The sequence below is a fragment of the Myotis brandtii genome, unplaced genomic scaffold (genome assembly GCF_000412655.1).
Source record: "Myotis brandtii unplaced genomic scaffold, ASM41265v1 scaffold48, whole genome shotgun sequence".
Taxonomy (NCBI): domain Eukaryota; kingdom Metazoa; phylum Chordata; class Mammalia; order Chiroptera; family Vespertilionidae; genus Myotis; species Myotis brandtii.
In genome coordinates this window covers 4,677,709-4,700,455 of record NW_005368341.1, presented here as the reverse complement: position 1 = coordinate 4,700,455, position 22,747 = coordinate 4,677,709, and the positions used below count along the sequence as shown (strand labels likewise).

At 39.6% G+C, this 22,747-nt stretch overlaps 1 protein-coding gene across 1 annotated transcript in view; it reads left to right on the top strand.

Moving 5' to 3' along the window:
• ASB4 (ankyrin repeat and SOCS box containing 4) overlaps positions 1–22,747 on the top strand; it is a 127,541-nt gene that overhangs the window by 65,035 nt on the left and 39,759 nt on the right. Inside the window, exon 3 of the mRNA XM_014547557.1 lies at positions 16,902–17,201. Coding sequence (XP_014403043.1) covers positions 16,902–17,201 — 300 coding nt within the window. The remainder of the gene's footprint in view (positions 1–16,901; positions 17,202–22,747) is intronic.

The following is a 22,747-nucleotide window of genomic DNA, read 5'->3' as shown; positions in this document are numbered from 1 at the left end:
CCACACAATGGCATTATCTTGTCAGAAAGCTCCTCATTTTGTCCAAGAGCAGAGGACACTCTCCTGGCATGTTGTGAAACACTAATAAAAAACTCATTTTTAGCATGGAAAATTTTCGTTTTTAAGAGCTGGAGGATACAGGAATTTCTGTTGGGCCTGAATAGACGGTGTGAAATGTGTCCACTGTGTAATTTGGCCTTCTGAGATGGTGATTGGAAGACATGGTCTGAATAATGTAGGCAGGTCTCAAATCTGTTTCATTAGCATTGGTCACATTACTTCCTATATGTTAGAATGACTTTGATGGGCAATTTAATTAAGCTCCTATGTGTTTTGTAAGCACAAATAATAATCTCTTAGTTTTATCCTCCGCTGCTCAGGTAAATTGGTCAGTAATTGATTTCTTTAGCACAATACAGATGACTTTCTTAATCTTATACATTTCTTCATGACAGTTGGCTTTGTTTTCTCTAATTATTCCACAAAGCTTAGATTTATTTATTTTTACAGCTCTGAGATGGAATTGAAATAGCTTCTCTGAGAAAAATTAAAGTCCTCTGTTTAGGTTAAAATGGTAGTGTTTCCAAAAGTTAAAGCAATGCTATTTTATTTCTTTTTAAAATTTTGCTCCTTGAAGCCTTCAGGGCCAAGTCTGAAGGACGGAAAGTATGGGAGCACCGTAGGAGAAATTGGCCATTGATCAGGTTGAAGTGTCAATGCTGAGTTAGAAACAAAATAGTTGTGAAAATCAGGCATTAAGGAATGGGGATTTTCCTAAATTATGTTATCTTCTTTATATCAGGGATCATGCCTGAAGGATTCAGATGATGGGGTTTCCTCCACAATGCAAAAGGGCAACTCTTCCACTTAGGCGGGGAGGTCAGCAAGCTTGCTGACCTAGGAAGAAAAAGGAAAGGACAAAGGGAAGCGTCCAGCACTGGACCCTTCTGGCCAGGAATACAGGAGGTCTTGAGACATTATGATAGGGGTATAGGTTGATCGAAGGGTTAGATGCTATGCTCTCATCTTTGTACACCCATTTCTTCCAGGATTGCACTTTAGTGGAGCAGTGAAGAGGAGAAGGGACTTAAAGGGAACCTGAGAGGTCTGAAGACACTGAGATTAGTGGTCCAGCATCAGGGAGAATATGGACTCTTTGGAGAAGTCCAGCCTAATTAGGTGCATGCCCATTCTAGCCCTAAAAGGATGGCAAAAAGGCAGCTACAGAAAGCTGAGGATTCTTCATGGTCTTTGTATGAAGTGTGGGGGAGGACACAGTTTCTGAGTTTACATTGGACTGACACAGTCAAGAGGCTGTTTACAGATATCAAAATAGGAGGCCAATGACCAGGATCACCTGCTCCAGTGGTGGGATCCAGAAATCAGAATATAGCCAATAAAAGAGTCACTCTGCCACAGAGATCAGCGAGGGCCCAGAGGACAATGAGTCCACCTGAGGACCCCTCTCCCTTCATGAGGTCATATAAGCTGTCCTTCTACCCTTGACTGATATTTACCTGGTATACACTGGTCTGGCCACACTGGTTATTTATGGCCAGTCTCTTCATTGACACTGGTTGTTAAAGATTACTATTTTCAATATTGCTTCTATCCATATCCCATATTTCCAGAGACCATCATAGAAGGAAAGTCATAACTTTAAAAGGTAGGGAATTCTATCCAAAGAGACTGAGCATTTACTTAAAGAGACTGTTAAATATTTGGATCAGACTCAACATATCAGGTTGGAATAAGATTAAGTTGCCCTTCCTTTGTTACTAAGGTGGAGAACCCATAAGGGGGATCAAATCCATTAATTGGATATAAACAAAATGTATTATTTCTGTATGCAATTCAATGAATTGCAACTTTGCGTCAAATTCTAGTGTACAGAATACTGGCACGATCTGAGAACTTCCATTAGCACTTAAATTCATTAGCATTCAAAGGTCTACAAAAGCAGGGATTTTTGTCTGTTTGGTTCGCCGCTGTATGTCCAGTACTCAGAATAAGTGTCTGGCACATGGTCTGTGCTCGATAGGTATTTACTGAAGGGATTGCAACTATTACATGAGGCAGACTTGCAAAGTGCCCCTAAGAATCCCAATACAATTTCAAAAAAAAAATCCCACAGTGAATCCCTCATGTCATCCATCTTAATCCGTAGTTGTCAGCTTCCTCTAGGAATATTATATGCTCCATTTTAGGCACCAAGATTTAAGAGGAGCATTCATGAATAAACTTGAGAGGACCCATAAGGGATTGGGCAAGACAAAAAGAATTCTGAAAACCACCCCAAATAAGGAATAGTTGACACTACTTCAGGAAAACATTATTATGAGAGATATGATGCTACTTCCAAATGTTAGGAAGACTTTTATCCAGGATGAGTCTGAAATAAATGTATGATTGTATGTTCATAATTAGACCCAATGGGAAGAAGTGAATGGGCAAATTTTGGCCCAATGTAACAAAGAAACTTCTGAAGCTAATTTTCAAATAATGGAATGGATGGCTTTGTGAACCAGGATATGATAGTTAATTATATATTGATTGTCTGTTGTCAAACTAATAAAAAAAGGATCATATTTACATAAGTATTCACGAGAGCTTTATCAGTTTTGCCAGGGCCTCTCTTGATCCTTTGATATTTCAATGATTAGTTATTATATTAGTAATAACATAAAGCAATATCCTTTATCTTTTGAATGACTCTTATTATGAAATTGGATCAGAAGAATTATCTTCCTCAGAAAATAGTAAACATTTCATTTCATGAGTCTATGAATTATACAATTGCTGTCAACCTCAATGTTATTAAATATGAAGTGAAAAAAATGTTCTCCATAATTTTGCTTTTATTTTTGAAGATGAATTTTAAAAGACCCCCCATTTTGTGAAATTTGATCTTCATTTTAAGTAGAGTCAATTTTAGTGGCCTTTGCACTAATTATCCTCACATAATGCAAAATTTTTGGATGTCTCTGTTTCCTATACTGGAAATGCTTTTTTTCTCTAGTTTTGTCAAAAATGGACAAAACATATTAATAAATGCTATATGTCTGCCTGAGTGACCCAGAGGACTTCAAAGGAAGAGTATCTTATTTGCCCCCAAGCATGTGCTCAGGACATTATAAATAATTAATGATTAATTCTTTATACATTCACTCTTTATTTATTCATTTGGGCGAGGTAGACACTGAGGACATGAGAATGATTCCCTTCCCTCCCTCATGGAATCTGTAATTCTGTAGTTATTCTGTGTCAACATGTTATCCTTTTTAATATGTTCAGCATGGAAATACCTTTTTATTACAAATGTAATATTTGCTCATTGTAGATGAATTCACAAAATAAGAAAGAGATAAAGAAGAAATCTGATATAATCTTACCGCTGGGAAATAAAAGTCGATGATATTTGGTAATAGATGCTTACAGACTTTTCCTTCCTATGTGTCACATATAGTACATATATTTATACATTTGGTACATTATATAAATATATATATGATTTATATACATATATGCAGCTATATATTCCTAAGTTATATAAGTATAGACATTTTAAAAAGATGTTTATTCTATACATATTATTTTATAAATTGCTTATCTCACAGATATTTTTAAATAAATATAGATCTATCTAGTTATAATGACTGAAGGGTATTCCATTATTTGTATATGTCATAATTTGTTTATCAAATTTTCTATGTTGATCTTTAGATTGCTTCTATTTTTTTATAATTATTAACAATGTAATCATCCACACATACATTTTTGTTTATTTATCCTTTTTTGCAGGACAAATATTTTATACTATGTTAAACTTGAAATTTTATCTTCTTGAAAACTTAAAAATTAATAATATTAACAAAATAGCCTAAACATGGAAAAAACAAGCAATGCTAGTCTATATTGTTAGATGTTGGGATAATGGTTGTCTCTGGAGTCAGGTGTATATTTTGATTGGAAGGGGTTTTAAGTATATTTGAACTACAGTAGCCCTCCCTTATCTGAAGTTTCGCTTTCTGTGGTCTCAGTTACCCACTGTCAGCAGTGGTCTAAAAACATTAAACGTAAAATTCCAGAAATAAACCATTCATAAGTTTTAAGTTGCTTGCCATTCTGAGTGGCAAGCTGAAATCTCCCACCACCCAGCTCCATCCTGCCCAGTGCATGACTCATCCGTTTGTCCTGAGTATTCACACTTTAGATGATCCCCACCTATTAATCACTTAGTAGCCCTCTCAGTTATCAGATATATTGGGAGAGAGAGCACATTCACATAACTTTTATTACAGTATATTATTACAATTATTCTATTTTATTATTAGTTGTGTTTGTCTGACTGTACCTAATTTACAAATTAAAGTTTATCAAAGGTATGTATGTATAGTTAGGTTTGGTTCTATCCCCAGTTTCAGGCATCCACAAGGGGTCTTGGGATGTATCCCCTGAAGAGAAGGGGACAGAATTCCATGGGGGTTGATTACACAGTTGTCTTCACTATGTAAAAATTTAACAAGCTGTAGACTTGACTTGTCACCTTCTACTTTCTTGTATTTATGTTACCCGTCAATGAAAAAAGTTAAAAATTGTGTTACAATTTGCATCCATATTTTACGTCCTTTGGTAAATTCTAAGAATTAAATGCTATTATCATTTTAAGTTTTGACTCTCACCGACAATATATAAAATGTGATTTTTTGCATTCAAATGAATACTTATTATGATCATTTTCTAATTTTCCATGATTTACACATTTAAAAAATTGAGTATTTTCCTCTTTAACTTTTTATTTGAAAACATTTCAAACCTAGAGAAAAATCTAAGAGAATAATATAGTGGACACCAACTTTACACTTTTTTGCTAAATTTGCTTTTTCTTTCTGCCTCTATTTACACACACACACAAATACACACATACACTTATATATGTATATGTGTGTGTATGTATGTATATTTATTTTTATATTTCTGAACTTTTTGTAAAGAAGTTTTAGACATCACAACAATTTACCCCTAAAGTATCAGTTAAGAATAAGAATATTCTTTTAAATAGCCATATACGTTTACCACACCTTTTAAAATGAACAATAATTTCATAGTATCAAGCAATATCTAGTCCATATTCATATTTCCACAATTATTACAATGTGGTCTTTTCTAACTGACTAAAAAAAAAAAAATCCATGATTAAGTAAATTCATTCACGCCCTGCATGTAGCTGTTTTGTCTCTTTAGTCTCTCTTTATCTGAAACAGTCCTCGCCCACCAGCATCCCACCCCACTTCCTTTTATGACCTTGAACGTTTTCAAGTCTAGGCCACTTGAAACCCCTCTGTTTGTTTTTGAATGTGTGTGACCATGCCTGATTTTGCAGGCTTATATTACAAAAGTATTATAGCTTTTCAGAAGCACACATATCAGCAACTGGAACAAATTTATTTTGGGGGCTATTGGTTAAACAGAGCAAGACACTGGATCTCCAGTTGGGCACCAGATGTTTTTACTGAGGGAAAGAGAAGCAGTAAGAGCTTTTAAATCTCACAGGATTACTTTGATCATAGTGACATTTCATCCTCTGAAATGTATCATGAGGGTTTTCCTTCATATTGGCACGGTGTATGGTTCAAGAATCAGTCAGTATAGAACCAGTTTTAAAGACTTGAAAATGCAGTGACAGCCAAGAAGGATATTTTGAAGTTTGAAATGATCCCTATATAAATAGAACGGATCAGCATAACTTGGGGATAAAATTAGCCGACACTTTGTGGGCTCTCCAGCATGTGCCTGTTTGCTTGGTGCCGCTCTCCTGATAAATCACAACCAAGCTTCCCGAGGAAGAGGAAGGATGGACGGCACTGCTCTCCCTGTCAGTACACCCGCAGCTGCCAAGCTAGTTAAGAGAAATTTCCTGGAGGCTCTAAAGTCAAATGACTTCGGAAAATTGAAGGCCATTTTAATCCAAAGGCAAATAGATGTGGACACAGTTTTTGAAGTTGAAGATCAGAATATGGTTTTGGCATCTTATAAACAAGGTAAAAATTATAGGTGTAATTGGTAATTGGTAAAAGTTTTAGGTGTAATTGGTGAAATTGATAGAAGATGGAGTTTTTAAATGCACAGCGTCAGTCGCCCACTCTCAATCAATGACTCTATTGTTTCTTTAAGTATATATTTTAAAAATATTCCTAATTTAATCTTTTCTCTTTAAACTAGATTGCGGCATATATACTTCTTTAAAAAAATTGTGGTCTCTCTTTTTTTCTTTCTCTATCCTTATATTTGGAATTTGAAATCCTAGCCAATCATATTGAGTAATGCATTTTCCTTCTATTTCTAACTTTTATTTTGCCTATAATGACATAGAATAAAGAAAACATCTCTAGATTATGGCTAAAGAGACTGCTCAGCTGGTATGAGTGGCTTGGGGACAGACAGATAAGTCTCTTTTAACACAGCCACTTAAAGATATGTCATCTCTATGTCCCTCTCTACCAATAAGAGGATTTTGCTCCCATTTGGAGAGTTAATGAATGCATAAGGTTGTGCCTTGATGCATCTTGATGGTTCTCATCATTTTAATGAGTTTTCAGTTTAGTCAGGAAAGCTGAACCAGAAAAAAAAAGTTAACTTTTTTCCTTGAATAATAGATCAAAATTGTAGATACACTTAATACAGATTATCTGTTCTGAAGAACTACGGATAACAAAAAATCAGAACTGATTGTTTTTTTAATCAAGGGACTTTCTGGAACTCATGGTTAATGAATCAGAAATAAATTAGAAGAGTACAGCTTCTGATTTCCCAAATCAGCTAGTTATGGGGGAACTTGAGTAGCGAGGCCATCTGGTGAGCGGACTGCAAACAAACACCATGTTCAACATCACTTCTGTTTAATAAAATAGATAAGGTCTTGTATGTGGCATTTAGAGAGAGACACCCATTCTTTGTTCATGTTTAAAATACGTTCCATGCATATATAAATCATCAGCACCACCAATTTTCAGCAACTAATGCTAAGGGTGTATAGTTCTACATTAATTTACTATATTCTGATTATGAGTTCCAAAGGGTAGAATAGCTGAGGCCAGTTTATAATTTATACTTGAAGGCTTTATAATCAATTAACATTGCTATTTGATTGTAAGATAAAAATGAGGTCTGTTTTTAAAAAAGTAGTTGATGGGGGGTTCTGTTAAACAGAAAGAGAGGATACTATAAAATGAGGTTACTTTCCTCACATGGATTTGTTCCATGAAAGACGATCTGAATGCTCAATACATGTTTAAGAGTTTTGTTTTTTTTTTTGTTTTTTAAAAAAAGGAATTACAATAGGGCCCAATGTAAAATAACTTTGGTCTAAGTCAGTGGGCAATTTGTCTGACCCTGAGTTGTGAAGACTGCCTTTTCTCATCTCCTGAGCATGCGGAGGTTCTGAGGTTGAGAAAGGAAGTTTTAGGGGCAGGCTCCAGGGAAGAAAGGTGCTGTTTCTCTTGCTTCCAAAGGTGTCATCCCTCCTAAATGAGAAGAATTTTAAATTCTTTCTGTCAGTGTGAGCCGACTCCTGCGGTCCTCACAGAGCAAACATTTTCATTCATGCTAATGGGTATTCTCATAGTGTTAGGACTATGTGATGTGGCTTTCAATTAGGGAGATAGCAAATTACACCCTCTGGGAAAGGAAAGGAACAGTTCTGTTCTTATGCATGCCAGATGGATGTATGCACAGAAATAATAGGATTTATGGTCATATCTTCAGGGTTGAGGCAGGAAATTGTATGTGTCTGTGTGCGTATAGAAAGCAATATACCCACTCTCTGTTGGATATGAATGTGGGTATAAGAATATGCAATCTGAAACCTGAATTAAAGCCTCCTTTTTCTTCATAGTTTCCTCAAACTTTTTCACACCTCTTCCAGCCTAATTATCAAATCTTTTAATATTTTAGTCATGGTGGAAGTGATAAATAGAATCCCAGTTGCTAGCCAAGCAAAATAGACCAAAGTGGTTGTATCAATTTCTTAAAGCCACAGAGGCATTCCTAGGGAACAGCTGAGCAGGTTACACGGGTCAGTTAGTTAGTTAGTTAGTTTGAGTTAGTTCCTTTCTGAATAATTCTAATGAGACCTTTTTCTGTGCTAGATTCAAGTTTGTGAGGCTTTATTAAATCACAGACTTCTGGACGTGGAATTGTTTTGGACTTTTTTAAAGCACTTTGGAAAGCTCTATGCAGAAAGTATACAAATCAGAAGAGTGCAACTAATTTTCACAAAATAAACAATCCTATGTCACCAGCATCCAGGTGAAGAAGCTGAACATGACTTGTTTACTTTTAAAGTGTGAGAGTCTTCCTTCAGGCTTGTTATTTCTGTCTTAGTAAGCAAGACAATGTGTAAAACCTATAACAGATACCATGCTACCTCTAAATTTGCTTGTGTCATGAATAATATAATCTATCTTCACCATTCGATTGTCCTGCGGAAAATCAACAGCGGCACAATTAATCCCAAACCATGTTTATTTTTTTTTAGGACATATCATAGCACTTTTCACAGGATTTCTAAGAGTGACCACATTTCCCCCCTAAAGATAGTATGTCTAAAGCCAGTATGAAAATGAGGTTATAATTTTTGGAAAAGCAGCTCAGAATTCTATTGGCAAAGAAATCAACTTGGGATGTGAACATTGCTCCCTCAAATCCACAATCTAATTGGTACACCAGCAATCAAAAACTGACTTCCTGAGCAAATATAGAAAATTCACTTCTGCTTCAACATCTCATTGAGGAGCTTCTATTTCCGCTGTGATAGAGAACAGACTTAGAGGCCAGCGTCCAGAGCTCAGGCTCACACTGTGGGACACGCCTAGCCCCAGCACCTACTCATGATTCTTAAAGTTAGATCTCATTTTATTGGGTCAAGTTATTTTTAAATCTCATAATTCAATCTTCAGATGAAGTCATGTTTTATTAATTTAAAAAACTTCTCTCACACTTTGTAAAGCAAACATTGAAAAACATTTTGGTTGGCATTTGAGATATGTCCTCGAAAAGGGCAGAGATATGGGTCTTGAAAGCAAACACCAGTAAGCAAAATGACATCTCCCAGACGATCGCTTTAAAATGGGAAGAAAAGTTAAACACGTGAACAACTTTTTTTAACTTCTAAATGCAATAAATAGCTGAATAGCCCAGGCATGTCAATGATATAAAGTTTATTATATGCCAAGAACACAGTATACAGGGTAAAAGCTGGTTCTCTAAGAAAACTCAAAGCTGTTCAGATTGCTTCTCAGAATAGTGGAAGCATGAACATCCATAGCACTGTTCCCAAAGGTTTTCCTGACTCCACTTCTCAATTCTCCCTCAGATGTTTGAGTCCTGGCTTATATATGATCCGGACAGAATATCATCCGTATCTGTTTGGGATGAAATTCCCTGGTTAGCAAAGTTAACCAGAGTCCTTTTATTAATCAGTATAATGCAGTCAAGTCCTCTGTTTATAGCCTTAGCCATAGGTTCTTTGGTCGGTAGTGATATTTTTAATTAAAATAACCAATGAATTCACTGGAAAATTTTCTGGCAGGTACTCTATCTACTTTACTAAGTAGCACTGCCATCCAAATATCTTAAACGCTCTTATTTCCACTCTCTTCATGAATAATCTATTTTTCACCTAATTTTCTTGTTTGCCAGAAATTCCCTCTCCAGCTCTCCTATGACCCTTGTGGGGTTTTTTTCCATTCCTTGGTGTTCAAATTTTTCTCTTTTCAATTTTACATGTCAAGCTTACTTTTTCCCCTTCTCTCTCTCCTGGGAAGACTCTGAAATTTATCCCGAAAATATTAGCTATTAACAAATAGCCAAGACTTGTGCTGCGGTCTCTAATCCTTCAGGACTGTGTAAATACATGGACACAGTTGGAGCAAATGTCTGCTAATCCAGCCACGAGCAAGGCGTGTAATCTTTGGCTGTAACAGCGGCGGCTTCTCGGGTGTGGGCTCTTTGGACTCAGATAGCATCAGAGCTGGTAACTGTTGCAGGGCTCAGGCTTAGCCGAAGGTTTACCCGAGGTGCATGCATCCCCCAACCCTGCAGCAGGATCAAGTCTTCTCCCCGAGGATGGCTCAACCCCTCTGCTCCTTGCCAGGTTTCCTGAGCCCCGGGCCTACTCAGCTACACCGGCAGCTCTCTTTGGTTTCTGATGTAAACTAAACACACACGGGATTAGTCTGCACATTTTTGTTGGGGTCAAACTTCTAACATTCCTTCAGAACTGTCACCTACAAGTGACATTGGATTCAAAGTTAAGATTTGGGGAAAACAGGATGTGAGTTGGCCTCTGTTTGTTAGTTACTCAAACATGCGGACTTTATGCTACTTAATCCGTACAAGATATTATCCTAGCCCTGGCCTGTGTTGCTCAGTGGTTCTAGTGTTGGCCTGCGTACTGAAGGGTCTCGGGTTCGATTCCCGGTTAAGGGCATGTACCTGGGTTGCAGGTTAGATCCCCAACCCCAGTCAAGATGCTTGTGGGAGGCAACCAATCCATGTGTCTCTCTCACATTGATGTTTCTCTCTCTCCTCTTCCCTCCCTCCCTTCCACTCTATCTAAAAAGGAAGAAAAAAATCCTCAGATGATGAATAATAAAAAAGAAGGAAAAAAAGATATTATCCTATTTGTAAAGTGGAGGCTCTGTCAAGACCCTCTCTAAATCCTGTGCCTGCTGATAATCTCTGAGATTAAGAAGGGGAATTACAGACACAGATAACATGTCATGGTCTGGGGAAAGGTAAAAGGAACTAGACACTTTAAATCTACATGGCCGTGGCCTGGATTTGAAGTTCCCTGTGGGGTTTTTGCAGAGGAGAAGGAACCTGTGCCCTCGTATCCTCAGTTAAGCTCCTTGCAAAAGCAGCGGTCTTCTGCCAGGAGCAGCCACTGCACAGACGGCAGACCTGGGGCCCGCGCGCGTGTGTGGTTGACATTTGGGGGAGGCAGCAGCTTCTTCACTGCCCCCAGCAGCTTTGTTCCCAGGTTCTGTTCCACCCTGTCCTTCCTGCCGTCTGAGCACATAATCAAACAGCAGCCTGGCGCCTGCAGAGGTGAGCAGAGGGGCCCTTTCCAAGACAAACGCTAAAAATAAATCACATTCTAGGTTCTCAAGTCCTGGGACCCTTCTGCTGTGGAAACAAGGGAGGGAGTGAAAAATGAATCTGCCTGGTTCACCGTATTTCTCTCAGGCTGTGCCTGTGGGTGATTGTATTTTGGAGGACAAATTCAGATCTCTTGACCTAGCAACATGGACACCAGTACGTTCATAGGCGCTGCATGACTGTGCCTTTTTGAAGATGGCTTTGCCTCAGGTTTGATCCTCCGTGAGGGCAGGTGTGGTGGAAAGGACACGGTTGTACACAGTGACCTGTGGCCTCAGCCTCATTTTAAGGTGGTGATTGTATTTGGGTGGCCTCTTGGCTATGGGCTGCCTCTGTCTGCAGCAGGCTTTTCTGCTGTGCTCAGAGTTGAATTATCCAGAACACCCTCCCCTCACACCACCACCAAAGTTCTGCAGCCCAGCTCCAAGATGCACTCCAGGAGACCTTGATCGTCTCCACCAGTCTGTCCTCTTCCTATTTCTTCCACCAGGGGCACCACCCAGCTACACACATCCCCATCTAGGGGAGGTGCACAAGTCCATGCAGCGGGTCGGCTGAATTCCAGGACCTAAGGCTGTCCCAGCCCAATGTACCGGTTAATTATTATAGGAGACTAAGATGCAACTGACTGAGAGGCCACGGATGATGGATGCATGTAATAAACGGGCAGGATAGAGTCTCTAGGTGCTATTGGGAATTTAAGAGGAAGAAAGAAATCAACAAGCAAAGGCATTTCCAAACCAGAGACGTGACATGTTATAGATGAATCTGGGATCTTCTTTCCTTCCTCGTGATTTGTGAAGCAGGCTTGGCGCTGAACCTATTCTGCTTCCACAAAGACAAAGACAGATGGAAACCCTGCACTGCAGATATCCTGAGTCCATTAGCTTGGACTGAGGCAGGAGACTTATGGCTCCAGCAGTCTGCGAAAGTGGCAGTTTTCTCATCTGGAAAATGAAAGACTTGGACTGGATAATCTTCCCTCCAGCGCTAACATTCTGTGTGTCTTTGATTTTACATCAAAATGGTGTTTTCTTAATCAGCTCTCTGCTGCTTCCTTTCAGGGATCATTTTTCTTCCCATTGCAGAGGCAGGCATGAATTTCCAATCAGCCGCTGCATAGGGCTGTTTAATCTTTGCTGCTAATCGGCAGGCAAAACACACCCCAGGTTTCGGAACTGGAACCAGCTTCTCTCCAAGACAGTTAGAAAAGACTGCCTTTGCAAATTGCTTGTTGAGGAAGTTTGAGTATGAAAATGACTGATGGAGTATTAATGTCAAATGTGATTCATTCATTATCAAAAGTAGGTTGCATACCATATAGTTTAACAACTCTGTTTGGAACACAGATGCAATGTACACAGTTACATAAAGATGTATAAATGGATATATACACATAGATTATGTGTGCATATTTATTTACACACACACACACACACACACACACGCACGCATGCACACACACACATTACAGGCACAGGACTGGCACTCCCCAGCTATCTGATACTATTTGTCTCTGCCAGGGAAAGTCCGTATCACCAAATACTTTCCCTTCTCAGTGTCAATAATCTCAAATTAGTATCTTAGAACTTAATTCTATTTGTCGAATACAGATTTCTACCCAAATTCAGATAATCCTAAGAGGGTCACACTTCAAACCATCCTCAGTTCATTATACCTTAGCGTGAATTAACTTCGTCTTTCTTTTTAAAGAGCAGATTTAAATAATGGAAGATTTGGGAAGAAGAGAAAGTAAAATGGCCCTAAAATTCTGATGGGATGAAAAAGGGATTAAAGTGTGTATGTGAGTGTGTGTGTGTGTGTGTGCATTAGAAGGTGGGCTGCAGAAAAATAAACGTTGGTTCGGGCTCCTTCATTACTTCAGAATTAATGAGCATTATGCATGACCCTCTAAATGGCCTCTTTAAACTAAATTATTTCCCCCCTTTGGATAGGGGGACAATAGTTTATTTATTTTTATAAGTAAGAATACATCCACAAGGCACTAAATTTAAAAGTTCAAAGAGGGCATTCAAGGACAAGGAAATCAATGGCCTAGTTCCCTGACCCCCAGTTCTTAGAGACCACCACTGTAACCAGTCTCTTGTTCTAGGTGTTTATAAATATATACACATATGATAGCATATTATACACACTGTTCAGGTTCCTGCCTCTCTCTCTCTCTCTCTCTCTCTCAATACTATATCTTGAGATTCTTCCATATCAGTAAACACAGACGTGCCCCCTTCTTTGTAATGGCTCTGTAGTATTAGATTGTATGGATGTACCATAATTTATATACACTGAGGTTGTTTGTAATCCTTAGCCATCAAGAACAATGCTGTAGTGTAGTGCATGTGGTAGTGTATGTTTTTGTCCATAGGCCAGGCGGCCAGGACTCATAACTCCTGGAACTCCATACCCTTCACAAAGAGTTTCACATTTCACACTTGAGTGATTATACTTGTAGGATAAATACCCCGGAGGAGCACATATGTAGTGTTTTTCACTGAAATGAGAGAATTTAATACTTGATCCCCTGGTCTTCATCCTCTGAGTGCCCCCAGATGCTCAGAAATATCACAGTATTCTAGATTTATTCTGACCTCATTCTAATCAGGGAAGAATACAACTTTACTTCACTTGTTCTGGGCCCTGCACTTTCATTTATGAAACTTACGATTGTATTAACTTTTTGGCAGCTCCATCCCCCTGTTGGCTCATTTTGAGATTACTGTCAACTCAAATCCACAGGCCTTTCCTCAAATAAATTACTATTAAATCATATTCTGCTTACCTAGTATGTATATAGTGGAATTTTTGTAACCTGAAAGCAAACTTCTGATTTATCCATGTTAAACTGTATTTTGAGCCATGGCTGGGTAGCTAATAGGTTAGAGCATCATCCCAATATGCAGGTTCAATCCCTGGTCTGGGCACATACAAGAATCAACCAATGTATGCATAAATAAATGGAACAAATTGATGTTCTTCTCTCTCTCCTTGTTTGCCTCTCTCTCTCTCTCTCTCTCTCTCTCTCTCTCTCTCTCCCCCTTTCTCTCTCTCTCTCTCTCATCAATAAAAAAACATTTAAAAAATATATTTTGTTGCTTCAGCCCTAGACTCTCTTCTATGCTGTTGAGCTGTCTCTGCATCTTCATCTTGCCATCTATATTTCATCTTTCTGTACCTATTTTCAGTCCCCACTCATAGTGAGCTTAATGCCATGGCTCTAGGTATTGACATTGAAAGAAGGTTCATGAAGTTATTGTTATAGCTTGTCAAATATGGCAATGTTGGAGCCTTAGACAAAAAGAACTAGCCCAGTGTTCAGAAGTCAGAGGTCAGAGGGGAAAAGGAGAGAGAAAAAGAGAGAGAAAACATTTCCAACTAATGGGAAAATTTTATCTAAGGTCTCACTTCTAGGAACAACTATGCTCCTCCTGACCAATTAATTTGTATATAGTTTGTGGGCATAGTTAATTGCATAGCATAGGTTTTCCTGTTTATTTCCTTCCAGGAAGTTCAAAGGCAAACTTGCAATGCAGTTCTAGTGTATAGATATGGTGTGATTTTGTGCACCTATCTTACCCTTGACCTCTTTTTATGTTCTTACCTTATTTTTTTGCACTTATTTTCTAGGTTATTAAAAAATTTAGTGTAAAATTTGTGAGTTGCCTTAAATTCTTCTTTGGAAAAAGGTATTGTGTAAACTGACAAACAGGCAAATAAAATCTTGGTGTGACAAATTTTGTAAAGACATCAAATACTTTCACACCTTAGATTGACAACAACAGCAACAACTATTTGGAAAAGAGCTGTGATGGAATAAAAATTTTAAGCTTGTAATTAAATCTTTGACATCATTCAAGACAATGATTGGGATCTTAAAAATTCTTAAATACTAGGGGCCCAGTGCATGAATTCATGCAACTTGAAAGGAACTGTGGGCCATGAGGCTGCAGTGGGCAGAGGGGTGGGTCTTGGCCCATCCTCCTCGCCCCCGCCATGGCCCCGGTCTCCTGTTTGCCGGCAGACCGGCTCCTGCTGCCACCACTCCCATGCGCTGACAGTGCCAGCCCCACTTGTACCCGCTAATGGCATAGAGTGATTGGGGCCGATGACAGCAGCGGATGCGAATGTGGCCGGCACCATCAGTGGGTGCAAGCCGTGGCTGCTGCCCTGATTGCCCCTCAGGAGCAGGGGGAGGTGGAGAAGCCCTGAGGGGCGATTGGGGCCAGCAGCCACTGTTCACACCCACTGATGGTGCCAAGCGATTGGGGCTGGCGCTAGGCGCCAGCAGCAGGTGCGAACGGTGGCTCCAGTGCCAGCAGCAGGTGCAAGAGGAGCCAGCGCTGGCAGCAGGTGCAAGTGCCCGGCGGCACCATGGTGCACGGGAGCAAAGAATTTTCAGTAACCACCAGAGGCTCGCCCCGATGACAGCAACCTGCGCCCTACCTTGGTCTGGCACTCCTGCTCACCTGCTCCACCATCCTGCCGCAGCCGATGCCCGCCATGTTCCACGCTCTGCCGCCTGCTGCCAACACCCACAATGTTCGCATGTGCCCCCTGTGGTCAGTGCACATCATAGCGACTGGTTGTTCAGTTGTTCCACCGTTCGGTCTATTTGCATATTAGGGCTTTTTATATTATAAATAGATGAGTCTTGTGTAACTTACCATCCTATATAATAAAAGGCTAAATCCTATATGATAAAAGGCTAATATGCATATAGACTGAGCAGCAGAACAACCGAACAACCAAACAACTGGTCGCTATGATGTGCACTGACCACCAGGAGGCGCACACGGAACTTGACAGGTGTTGGCAGCAGGCAGCAGAGCGTGGAACATAGCGGGCATTGGCTGCAGCAGGATGTTAGAGCAGGTGAGTGGGGGCGCCAGACCAAGGCAGGGCGCTGGTCGCCATCATCGGAGCCAGCCTCTGGTGGTTACTGAAAATTCTTTGCTCCTGTGTGCCGCAGTCCCACCCAGTGCTCGCACCTGCTGCAGGCGCCAGGCCTACTCACACCGGCTGCCAGCGCCCGGCACCGGTCCCGATCGCTCAGCGCCATCAGTGGATGCGAGCCTCGGCTACCAGCCCCGATCACCCCTGAGGGCTTCTCCACCTCCCCATGCTCCTGAGGGGTGCTTGGGGCTGGTAGCTGCTGCTCGCACCCGCTGCTGGTGCCTGTCCCAATCGCTCTGCACCATCAGCAGGTACAAGTGGGGCCAGCACTATCAGCGCATGGGAGCGGATGCGGTGGGAGCAGGGCTGCCAGCGGACAGGAGACCGGTAGCCGCAGTGGGAGGGGCCAGGCAGGGGCATGGAGGATGGGCTGAGCCCCGCCCCTGTGCCCACTGCAGCCTCACAGCCCACAGTTCTTTTCAAGGTGCACGAATTCGTGCACTAGGCCCCTAGTATAAAATAAAATGCAATCACAAAAATGAAGGTCTCAAACTCAAATGCCTGGGAGAGCTAGGAAGGTAAAGTAAGTAAAAGAACAAAATAATAGAGGCTGGTAGAAATAGTAAGAACTCAAGAGCACCTGTCCCCCTTTGTACATCCAAATATGACACTTAACTAAGCATTTGTAGATCCATTAGTTACTAGTTTATGACTTCTAAATCATCTCCCCGCCCCAATTTTATAAATGTGACCAAAGTAAAATACTCTAAAAATCCTCATAAAACATGGGGAAATCCTAGGCCAAGAAGCTAAACTTTCCCTTTCTTTTTCAGGTTATTGGTTGCCTAGTTATAAGTTAAAGTCTTCTTGGGCAACAGGCCTGCATCTCTCTGTCTTGTTTGGTCACGTGGAATGTCTTTTGGTGCTACTGGACCACAATGCTACAATCAACTGTAGACCCAATGGGAAAACTCCTCTTCATGTGGCTTGTGAAATGGCCAACTTGGATTGTGTTAAGATCCTTTGTGACCATGGAGCCAAGCTCAATAGCTACTCCTTAAGTGGACACACAGCTTTACACTTTTGTACAACTCCAAGCTCCATTCTCTGTGCCAAGCAATTGGTTTGGAGAGGTAAGCCTTTCTGGGTGGCTGGCATTGTCATCTATTTGCACATTCATGGATTTGAAACTTGGTGATCCTGTCTTATCTCAGACAATGTAGTAGGTATATCCATACATTAAGCGTAAGTCAGGGGCCCCTAAAAATACATAGATAGATAGAAAGACAGACAGACAGACAGATGGATAATGTTAGGTTGGTGTAGGACATTCAGTGATTATCTCATTGGAATCTTTTTTTTAAAAATTGTTGGATGCTTGTTAACTTACACAAGTATTTATTTAGCTCCTATGATGTATCAGGTAATCTGCTAAGTAAATGAAAAAGAAAAAATAGTTTCTGCCTTTAAGGAGCTTATATTCTAGTAGGTGAGATAAATGTTATAAAAATAAATTCATAAATATAAAATTATCAATTGGGAAAAGAGCAAAATAGGCACTATGAAAGAGAATGTCATGCAGGAACTATTACAAAATGTTTAAGACTTTTCTAAAGATATTATATGTAAGCTGAACCTTAATAATGAGAAATAGCTAGCCATTAAAAGGAAATGGATCCAAGAAGAAGAGTCTAGATCTGGAAAATAGTATGTGTAAAGTTTCTAGGAGAGCAAAAAACTTGGAATATTCAACAAATGTAAGAAGGCCAGTGAGGCTAGAGTATCATGGTTATGGGGTTGGGGTGGGAGGACAAGAGGGTAGAAGGCAGTGTTACAAGATGACACTGGATTTGTTAAACCACATATGGCCTGCTGGAGGCCAAGGTATGGGGATTAGAAATGGAGCCATTGAAGAGTTTTAAGCAAGAAAATGACATGGTTTAATTTTCACTTAAATTCATCATTCTGTAGTTATGAAGAAAGTAAAGGCCCGGTGCATGAATTAGTGCACAGGTGGGGTCCCTTGGGGTGGCCTGCCGGGCTTGGGCTGAAACCCACAGTCCAATGCCGCCTGTATCTCCTACCTGCCACTCTTGCTCATTCCGGACCCATTGCCACGGGCTCGCGCCCAATCAGTCCCCTCCTGAGGGGAGTGGCCTGTGGGATCAGGCCGAAACCAGCTCTCCGACATCCCCCAAGGGGGCCGGGATTTCGAGAGGGCACAGGCCAGGACGAGAGACCCCACCAGTGCACGTTTGGGGCTGGGGAGGGACCGCAGGAGGGTTCCAGGGTGTGTCTGGCCCCATTTCACCCAATCCTGAACAGCCAGACCCCAGCAGCAAGCTAACCTACTGGTCGGAGCATCTGCCCCGTGGTGATCAGTGCACATCATAGCGACTAGTCTACCAGTTGACTGTCTGTCCCCTGGTAGTCAGTGCATGTCATAGCGAGCAGTTGAGTGGCCTTAGCGTATCATTAGCATATTACACTTTGGTTGGTTGAATGGTCGACCAGTCAACCGGACAACTGAACACTTAGCATATTAGGCTTTTATTATATAGGATAGGGTTGGAGGAGGCCAAGAATGGATGCCGGGAGACCATCAGGGAAGCTATTGCAATTAGTGTAGTTGAGAAGGGCAAACTTGGATAGGAAGGTTAGAAGATGGGTTTGCAATATGTTTTACAAGCAGAATTGATGTGATTTTGGGATCGATTAGAAATTAGTTGGGGGGGGGGTGATCAGTGAAGGAAAAGGAAGTTGTGAAAATAACTGTACGATTCTAGCTTCAAAAATTGGGTGGAGAGCAATGTCATTTCTTTAAAATAGGGAAACTTGAGGAATAAGCACGTATATGGGGGAAAATCTTTATATCAGTTTTTTTTTCAGTCAAGTTTCCATGAGCATAATTTCCATACAGTAAAATTCACTATTTTTGAGAAACATATAGTAGTGAAAACATCACCACATTCATCTCAAAAAATTCCCTGATGCCCTTTGTAATTAATCACCTCACTCTTACCCCATCTCCAGTGACCACTGATCTGTTTTCTGTTTCTATCGTTTTGTCTTTTTCAGAATGTCATATAAATTAAGGTATACAATATGTAGCCTTTTGTGTTTGTTTCTCCCAGTTAGCATAATGCACCTGAGATTCATCGATGTGGTTGCACTGACCAGTAAATTAGACCTTTTATTGCTGAGTAGAATTTCTGGTGTAAATACAACACAGTTTACTCACAAGAAGGACATTTGTATTGCTTCTAGTTTTGGGCAATTTTTATTTTATTTTAATGTTTTTATTGATTTTAGAGAGAGGAAGGGAGAGGGAGAGAGAGATAGAAACATCAGTGAGAGAGAATCATTGATCAGCTGCCTCCTGCACCCCCCCTACTGGGGGTGGAGTGTACAACCTGGGCATGTGTCCTGGCCTGAAATCGAACCATGACCTCCTTGTTCATGGGTCGATGTTCAACTATTGAGCTACACCAGCTGGGCAGTTTTAAGCAATTTTGAAAAAATGCTGACATAAATATTTGCACACAGGTTCTTATGTGGACATGTTTTCATTTATTTGAGTAAGTACCTAGAAGTGGGATGATGGATCATATGGTAAATTTATAAGAAAGTGCCAAACTGTTGTCTAAAGAGTCTTACTATTTTTCAATCCCACCAGCAATGTATGAGTTCCAGTTGCTCTTCATCCTTGCCAGAACTTGGTAATGTCAGATTTTTAAAAATTTTATTTTAGTCATTCTAATAGGTATATAATAGTATGTCATTATGATTTTAGTTTGAACTTCACTAATGACTAAAGCTATTGAATATGTTTTCATGTATTTATTTATCAGGTACATATTCACTTTGGTGAAATGTCTATTCATATCTGTAGCTCCTTTTTTAAAAAAATGGTTATTTATTTTCTTATTATTGATTTATGAGAGTTATTTACATATTTTGGATACTAGCCCTTCATTAGATATGTAGTTTGTAAATATTTAAGCTCATTTTTTGACTTTTCATTTTCCTACCAGTATCTTTAAAAGAACAGAACTATTTACTTTTGATAAATTCAGTTGATCATTTTACCTCTTATGGTTTGTGCTTTTTGTGTTCTAGCTAAGAAATTTTTGACTAATCCCAGTAAATATTTTTCTCCTGTTTTTTCTTCTTAAAGTTTTAAAATTTCAGATTTTACTTCTAGGTCTTTGATTCATTCATTTTGAGTTATTATTATTATTTTTTGTATATGTTTTTGGGTGTGTTTTTTTTAATATAGATGTCCAATTGTTTTGACACATCATTTGTTGAAAAGTCAATTCTTTCGCCATTGAATTAGCCTTTTATCTTTATGAAAAGTCAATTGGCCCTGACCGGATAGCTCAGTTGGTTAGAGCCGTGGTCGGCAAACTGTGGCTCGCGAGCCACATACGGCTCTTTGGCCCCTTGAGTGTGGCTCTTCCTAAGCCTTAGGAGTACCCTAATTAAGTTAATAACAATGTACCTACCTACATAGTTTAAGTTTAAAAAATTTGGCTCTCAAAAGAAATTTCAATCGTTGTGCTGTTGATATTTGGCTCTGTTGACTAATGAGTTTGCCGACCACTGGGTTAGAGCATCCTCCCTTGATCAGGACACATATGAGAATCAACCAATGAATGCATGGATAGATGGGACAACAAATTGATGTTTGTCTCTTCCCCGCCCCCTCAAATGAATCAATAAAAATTTTTTAAAAAATCTAAAAAAAATTAATTGGTCAAATATGTATGGGTCTGTATATGTATGTATATATGTATGGTTTGATATACAAAATAGATATATAAACTTTAATGGAGATAGCTCAATTTTGAAACTGAAATATATTTTAATAAACACTGCCTTTATAATTATTCAAAGTGTGTGTATACATTTTTTTGGACAACCTATAATATAATGTTTTCTGGATAATGCTCCCCTGACTTGATTGCTGTAGATTTATACTAATTCTCAAAATCACTTCTAATCTAGAAGTGACTCCTCCTAGATTAGTTTTGAACATGAGAAGTTTCAAATCTCTTTGACATCAAAGTGACTAAGTCAAAAATGCACTTGACATAAAAATATGGATTTCAGAAAAGAGCCCTGGACTAAGGCTGTCAGTGTAGAAATTGTTGGCCTATAGACTATATTTGAAGCTAAAGAAATCAACGAAATCACCTAGATAAAGACTGTAGAGAGTGAAAAGAGAACCTAGAACCAAACCCTGATAAATTCTTACATTTAAATGTTAATGGAATGGAGAGAAACCAAGAAATGAACATAAAAGGGATTGATAAATAAAACTGGAGAAAGCCCAAGAATATTTTGGCATAACAGAGACTACGAAAGAGGCAGTTCCAGAAGGAGAGAGTGGTCAGCCGTACTGATAACTACTTAGAGGTTTAATTAGATGTTCATTAAATTAAGTGACAGAGTTATCACTGACAAAAATAGTTTTAATGAAATGGTGGGTATTAAAGCCAGATTAGCATGATATAAGGTGTAAATGGGAGGTTAGAAACTAGAGATGGCATATGTTAATAATTGTTACAAGAAGCTTGGCTGCAAAAGTGAGCATGAGAATAGAATGATTGCCCTTGCCAGTGTGTGGTTCAGTTGGTGGGAGTGTCATCCCACACACCAAAAAGTGGCAAGTTCAATTCCTGGTTAGGGCACATACCCAGGCTGTGGGTTCGATTCACAGTTGGGGTGCATGTGGGAAGCAACCAATCAAAGTTTCTCTCTCACATTCATGTTTCTCCCTCCCTCTCTCTCTTTCTCTCTTCTCTCTCTCCCTCCCTCTCCCCTTCCTCTCTCATTTTAAAATAAGTCTTCATTGTTGAGATTATTATAGATGTCCCTCTTTCTCCCTCCATTGCCCCCCTCCATCCCATTCCTGCCCGCCCTAGGCCTTCACAACCCTATTGTCTGTGTCCATAGGTAATGCATATATGCATATAAGATTTTTGTTTAATCTCTTCCCAACCCCACCCCACACCCTTTCCCTCTGAGAATTGTCAGTCTCTTCCATTTCCATGCCTCTAATTCTATTTTATTGACCAGCTTATTCTTTTCTGTTCATTAGATTTCTTATTCATTTATTTTGATTTTTACATTCAGTTGTTAATAGGTATGTATTTGTTGCCATTCTGTTGTTCCTATTTTTTGTCTTTATCTTTTTCTTCTTCTTAAAGAATACCTTTCAACATTTCATATAATATTGTTTTGGTGGTAATGAAATCCTTTAACTTTTTCTTGTCTGTGAAGCTCTTTATCTGACCTTCAATTCTACATGATAGCTTTGCTGGGTAGAGTAATCTTGGTTGTAGGTGCTTGCTATTCATCACTTTGAATATTTCTTGCCACTTCCTTCTGGCATGCATAGTTTCTGTTGAGAAATCAGCTGACAGTTGTATGGGTACTCCCTTGTAGGTAACTAACTGTTTTTCTCTTGCTGCTTTTAAGATTCTCTCTTTATCTTTTGCCCTTGGCATTTTAATTATGATGTGTCTTGGTGTGGTCCTCTTTGGATTTCTCTTGTTTGGGATTATTTGTGCTTTCTGGACTTGTAAGTCTCTTTGTTTCACCAGGTAGGGGAAGTTTTCTGTCATTATTTCTTCAAATAGGTTTTCAATATCTTGCTCTCTCTCTTCTTCTG